The sequence below is a fragment of the Otolemur garnettii genome, unplaced genomic scaffold (genome assembly GCF_000181295.1).
Source record: "Otolemur garnettii isolate 467f Iridium unplaced genomic scaffold, OtoGar3 scaffold00237, whole genome shotgun sequence".
NCBI lineage: Eukaryota > Metazoa > Chordata > Mammalia > Primates > Galagidae > Otolemur > Otolemur garnettii.
Window position 1 is genome coordinate 320,233 of NW_003852632.1, and position 6,415 is coordinate 326,647.

The 6,415-nt window shown below is 46.5% G+C and overlaps 1 protein-coding gene across 1 annotated transcript in view; it reads right to left on the bottom strand.

The window, feature by feature from the left end:
* Positions 1-6,415, bottom strand: part of SPIDR (scaffolding protein involved in DNA repair) — a 533,511-nt gene that overhangs the window by 3,639 nt on the left and 523,457 nt on the right. The window contains 4 exon segments of the mRNA XM_023508281.1: positions 1,530-1,583; positions 1,846-1,940; positions 1,943-1,974; positions 3,465-3,558. Coding sequence (XP_023364049.1) covers positions 1,530-1,583; positions 1,846-1,940; positions 1,943-1,974; positions 3,465-3,558 — 275 coding nt within the window.

The window sequence follows — 6,415 nt, forward strand, 5'->3', positions numbered from 1 at the left end:
GGTGGCTCATATCTGTAATCCAGCACTCTGGGAGGCTGAGGCACGTGGATTGCCTGAGCTCAGGAGTTCAAGACTTGTGTCTGAAAACTAGCTGAGCTATGTATGGCAGGTGCAGGTAGTCCAGCTACTCAGGAGGCAGAGACAAGAAGATAACTTAAGGCCAAGAGTTTGAGGTTGCTGTGAGCTCTGATGCCACAACACTCTACCCACGGCAACAAAGTAAGACCCTACCTCAAGAAACAAAAAGAACAGAACACACATGAGTGTCCCTGACGCACATGCCCATCTGGGCTGGCCCCTAGCTCTGCTAGGTGGCCATGCTGAGGGCCCTGGTAGGGAAACCTGGGTTCTGTTGTGTTGGGATGTGATGAAAGTGTTGGAGGAACTGTGTGAAAAGCAGGGGCACAGATCCTGGCCTGTGTGCATTCGGGGGCCTCCTGCAGTCTGGGCTCAGCTGCAATCCCTACTTGTGGAGCAGCAGCTCCACTGAAGGTTCTGAGCTGGAGCTCAGGTCACCCATGAGCTTTAGAGTCCATGGTTTATGCCAGGAGGGAGCAGAAGCCTGCAGAGCTACCCAGGAAGTTCTGCTGCTGAGTCAGGCTGAGAACCCTGGGCTCAGTCCAGTGGTCCTCAGAGGTCCTGCTCTATGGTTCATCCCTTCTCATTGCTCTATGGTTCATCCCTTCTCATTGAATCCAAACTGCCAGTTATGGTTCAGGTGAAACAGGTAAGCTGCAGTGCCTCTGGGGTGCCGGAGCACAGGCAGGTGGGGTGGGAGAAGGAGCCTCCACAGTGTGATCAAGTCTGCATAAATTCTGCCTGAAATCTGGCCAGGACCCTTACTCAGCAGACTAAAGGGTTTGAAGGCAGGGCAGTGCCTGTGGCTCAAAGGGGTAGGGTGCCGGCCCCATATACCGAGGTGGCGGGTTCAAACCCAGCCCCCTGCAAAAAAAAAGAAAAAAAAAGGGTTCGAAGGCAGTCATTCTCCCATCACCAGAGCCCCAAGAAGCTGGCCCAAGTCAGGTTCCTGGATGCAGGCCCTGTTCTGGCCATAAATACCTCTCCAGAGCTGGGGCTGTGCCTAGTGCCACCACCCCAGTGGCAGGACCTGGGCATCCACTTTGCTGCTTTTAAATGGCTATGACAAGACAGAGGTAGCATCTGAAGGACATCTCAGAAACTGTCGTTGGCCCATAAATTATGATTTAGGTGGTGTTTTCTTGGAGGAGCACCTCACACTGGACTCAGCCTCACCAAGGCGACTCTCAGGGTGGGCAAGCCGGTTCTGAGGAGTAATGGTAACACTGCCAGTCACTTGGGGTCTGCAATATCCAGCAATTAAAATACAGTTTCTCAGGCAATTCTGTTCTATTAACATGATGCCATGGGAGGACTCCAGTCTCTGGACTGTGCTACTGTGATCAAAGCCACGGGAGGTTCCTGCATCTCCCTTAAAGCTGAGCTGAAATGACCTCATTTCCAAAGAAGGGATTCCCCTGGAGGCCACCTTTGCTGGAGAGCACACTTACCCCATCTGGGCCTGCAGCAGTCCTTAGCAGAGAAGAAATGCAGCACTGTGACGGCTGGGACAGCAGAGCAGAGGGCTGGGTCATTTCCCAGGACAGGGAGCACTCGTGTCCCCTACACTGACATATTCAATCTAAACCATCAATCTTCAGAGCTTCCATCTCAAAGCCTTAGGTCAAATCTGACTTTGGGGCCAGTGTGGGAACTGCACTCATGAAGGGAGGACCCCTCCCTGGGATGCCTCTGGAAGGAGGTGTGCTTTCCCAACCTGACGCGGTGCAGCTCCCCCCTCGCCCTGCCTTTTTTCAAGTTGAAAACCAGGGTGCAAGCACCTATCTTGACCTTCACTCTGCACTGGGTGATCAAGGGGTAGTTCAGGAAGACTTGTAGGTGCCCCTTGAGAACAGGAGAACCAGCCGAGAACAGCTCCCACAGGAAAGGGTGCCTCTGGTGTGTGCAAACATGAGGAAAGATACGACCAGACAAGGCACAAGTCAGAGCAGTTCCAGTAGTGGACAGTTTCCTAAACGTGAGTGTTTACCAACATGGCAAAGGGGATATTCTCAAAGTGCAGTTCCCAGGGGAGGCTGAAAGCAGCCCAGACTGCTGTTCTGAGGGATGTCAGCTTCAGCTAACAGAGGCCAGAGGCTACTGAGGGGACACTTGGGCAGAGAAGCGTGTGGAGCAGAGGGGGAAGGCCAAGGGCCCAAAGTCCTCTGGAGGCCAGGTGAACCATATTCCCTCCTGCCAGGAAGGGAAAGCCTGCCCTCCATTGGCTACCACACACACCTCGTTCCCCGTCCTGTCTCTTCAATGTGATTTAGCAGTGACTTGTCTATACCTAAGGCTACCAACTTGAGAGGTATCAAGGAGACTTTTGGTCTTTGCTTCTTAAGAAGCAGAAAGCTATTTTGGGTGTGGGACACAACTACAAGAAGTTCTCTACCTAACAAATTCAAATACTGTGACCTTCACATTAACCTGAAATTAAGAAAAGAAAAAAAGAGGAAGCAGAAAGTAATGAGGTTGCTCCTTTGAGAACTGATTCCACAGAGGACGGTATGCCAGCAGCCAGATGCAGGCCCTGGGGTAGGCAGCACAGCTGGGCAGGGAGGGGACATTAGTCCAAGTGGCTGCTCACTGTCTCTGCATAAGGTTGTACCCCTCATAAAGGCCAAGCTGTACAGTGACCAGTGAGTCTCACTTCTTTTTTATTTTTATTTATTTATTTATTATTATTTTTTGAGACAGAGTTTCACTCTGTGCCATGGGTAGAGTGCTGTGGCATCCATAGCTCACAACAACCTCAAACTTCTGAGTTCCAGTGATCCTCCTGCCTCAGCTTCCCAAGAAGTTGGGACTGCAGGTGCTTGCCACAATGCCTGACTAATTTTTCTATTTTTAGTAGAGACAGGGTCTCATTCTTGCTCAGGCTGGTCTGGAACTCCTGAGCTCAGATGATCCACCTGCCTTGGCCTCTGAGAGTGCTGGGATTACAGGAGTGAGCCACCTTGCCTGGTCTCTTCCTTTTAATTTCAAAATATTAAAGGGGCACAAATGTTCTGGTTACACAGATTGCTTCTGTAAGGCTTGAGTCACAGCTGTTAAGTGTCCTTATCACCCGTACCTGTTAGGATTTTACCCATCCCCTCCTCCCCCTCCTATACTTATTCTTGTTTTTTTTTCTGTTTTTCTTTATTCTTCTGATTGATAATAAAGATCTGAGGACAAAACCTAGGTTTTCTATTTTAAGATGATAACAGCTATAAAAAACCAGCAGAAATCCCTGTTAGGAAGACACACTGGGCACTTGGGCTCAGCAGACATCCAGAAGCATCTGGAGGAGCTGCCCATAGAAGGCCCCAAGCAGCTGGGCTGAGGACTCCTGGGGCTGGGTTGCTGCCATGCCCTTCAGGCCCCAGCTGCTGTCCCCTTACCTGTCCTCTGGCCTCTGTTCCAATCTCCCATCGCCACACTGGTCACACGCAGGCCAGGAGAAAGCCGTGTTCTCATCCACACTAACCACAGTGCCTAGGTAGGGCAGAGGGAAGCCAGACCCGTAGAGGTGGTTTCTGCTCTTCCTGACACCTTTCTGACCCTCAGCACATGGATGATAATGTGAGGGGCCCCTTGTGACTTCCTCACTTGCCAGTTTATATAACTGTTCCTAAGCTTTTGTAATTTCCATTTGTTGTTCAAACAAAATTACAATAAAAAGGTTTAAAACTTGCCCACATACCACCACCTAACCAAGTATTTTCATTTTTGCTTGATATTTTATGGTCTTTTTCCAGATGCACACATATTTAAACCTACTGTCAAACCGCCTGTGTCTGTCTTATTCTATTTCTCAGGCTGGTGGGTTGCCATGAGGACTGTGCCATGAAGTGTGTGTCATGGCCCCTCAACTGTTCCCCATCCTGGACAATTGTGTCTCTAAGTTACTTCAGGGTGTAACTGTTAATATCTCTGTAGAAATAAGAACTGTTCTTTTTTTGGGTAAACTTCAGATAAATGTGAGGGTTCACATGATTAGGTTGTGTAATTCGTGTTTGTAAGGTAAAGTCCTTCACCAAGGTAGTGTGCCAAATACCCGTACATTGTACCCATTAAGTGGGAACTTAATGAACCTCTTTCCCCTCCCCCGCTTCTTGAATTTAAATGTTTTTTCTCTCATGTAGTCTTGTAGTTGTTCATCTACTGGTTTCATATCAGCATTGAGTGCATTGGATACTTGATTTTCCATTCTTAAGATACTTAGGAGAATATTCTCCAAATCCATCCAGGTAAATATAAAAGATGTGAAGTCTTCATCTTTTTCATGGACGAATAGTACTCTATTGTACACATATACCACAGTTTATTAATCCACTCACGGACTGATGGGCATCTGGGTTTTTTCCACATCTTTGCAATTGTGAATTGAGCTGCTATAAACATTTGAGTACTAAATGTCCTATACTACATCTAGGAATTTTCTGGACTGAGGCCCTTTCTTAGGACAGACTCTTAGAAGTAGATGTCAAAGATAATGACTTGGAGATGTAGAAAAATCCTTTTTTTTTTTTTTTTCTGAGAAAATGTCTCACTCTGTCACCCTAGGTAGAGTGTAGTGGCCTCAGCCTAACTCACAGCAACCTCAAACTCCTGGGCTCAAGCAATCCTCCTGCCTCAGCCTCCCGAGTAGCTGGGACTCAGGCGCCCACTACTATGCCTGGTTAATTTTTATATTTTTAGTAGACACGGGGTCTTGGTTGTGCTCAGGCTGGTCTCAAACTCTGGAGCTCAAGCGATCTTGCTACCTCAGTCTCCTAGAGTAGTGTTACAGGGGTGAGATACTGCGTCCAGCCCAAAAAATCCTTTTAGAAAGTGTTTCTCAAAAGGACGTTCTAATTTACACTGCCATAAGTAAGAGTGCTGGTTCTACTACAAGGTTACTAACTCCATCTTAAGCATTTGCCTCCTCTGTAATAGAATTGTTTATTTTAGTTTCCACTTATTTTGTAAGGAAAGATAAATATTCTTTTTATTTTATTTTATTTTATTTTTTAGAGATGGGGGTCTTGTTGTGGTGCTTAGGTCGACCTGCAGTGGCATGATCATAGCTCATTGCAAACTCCAAATCTCTGGTTTCAAGTGATCCCTTAGCCATGGTCTCCCAGAGTGCTAGGCCTACAGGTGTGAACCACTGTGCCTAGCCAAGACAGAAAAATAGCTGGCATTCTTTCTTTCTTTGGGATACCATGCCATTCTCTTGCTCTTTTTCTCCCCCCATCTTCCCTTCTCTCACTCTCTGCTCACTTCTCTCTCTTTCTCATCTTCCCCCTCACCCCTCTTCTCTTTCTCTCATACAAAATGAACTGATATATACATATATATATATATATTTTTTTTTGGCATGGGCTGGGTTTGAACACACCACCTCCAGCATATGGGGCCGGCGCCCTATTCCTTTGAGCCACAGGCACTGCCCTAATGTGGTCTACATGGGGACTTCAGAAATCACTTCTCTAACTCTGCAGGAGACTTGTCTAACTCTACAGGGGAGAAGTCACTTTTCTCCCTCATGATAGAACTGTGTCTTTCTCTTCTGGAATTTAAATCTTAAAATAATAAAAAAACTAATATTCTTATTGGCTCGTTAATATATGATTTCTCTGGTGTCCTTATTGCTATTGTGATTAAGGATACAGAAATTTCTTTTTCAGTCCAACATCTGTGACTTATTTATTCAAGAGACATACAATGACATGATGCTATTTAGTGTGGGCTGCACAAATGGTACTAGAAACCCAGGGAAGAATGCTGCAGGGACGATTCCATAGTCTGGTTAGGGAAGTAGATAAATAAATAACAAGTAAAAATACCATGAAAAAAATTGCTAAATGAGAAATGGAAAAAACCCTTGAGAAGCACAGCAGAGAGGCCCTCTGGGCTGGCTTGAGGGTCAGGAAAGGCTCATCAAGAAGATGATGAGGTGGGTCTGCAGGTGACAGGGCCAGACTCAATGCACACCTCAGCAGGCCCTGCACATCCCTGAGGGCTGGGGCTGGCGAGCCTGGAAGGGCCTGTAGCACACCGTGAAGCCAGTAGAGCTTCCCTTCTTCAGGCTCTTGCCAAGGATTGAAAAGGAATGACCTTCTTGGATGTGAAGCATTAGAGATACCACCTAAATACACTGGTAAATCATGGACCTTCCTAGTTGAAAAGTTGTAAAATTAGATATTTGAAGAAAAAGATGAAGATTATACACAAAAATAAGAGGGCCTTTTTTCTCACTCTTGGAGCAAAATATTTCATTCCCCACTATAGCAGGCATTAGGAGAAAACTTATCTTTAGAGGATAAAATAGAAGTATGAGAAATGGTAGGTTTGACTTATTAAAATA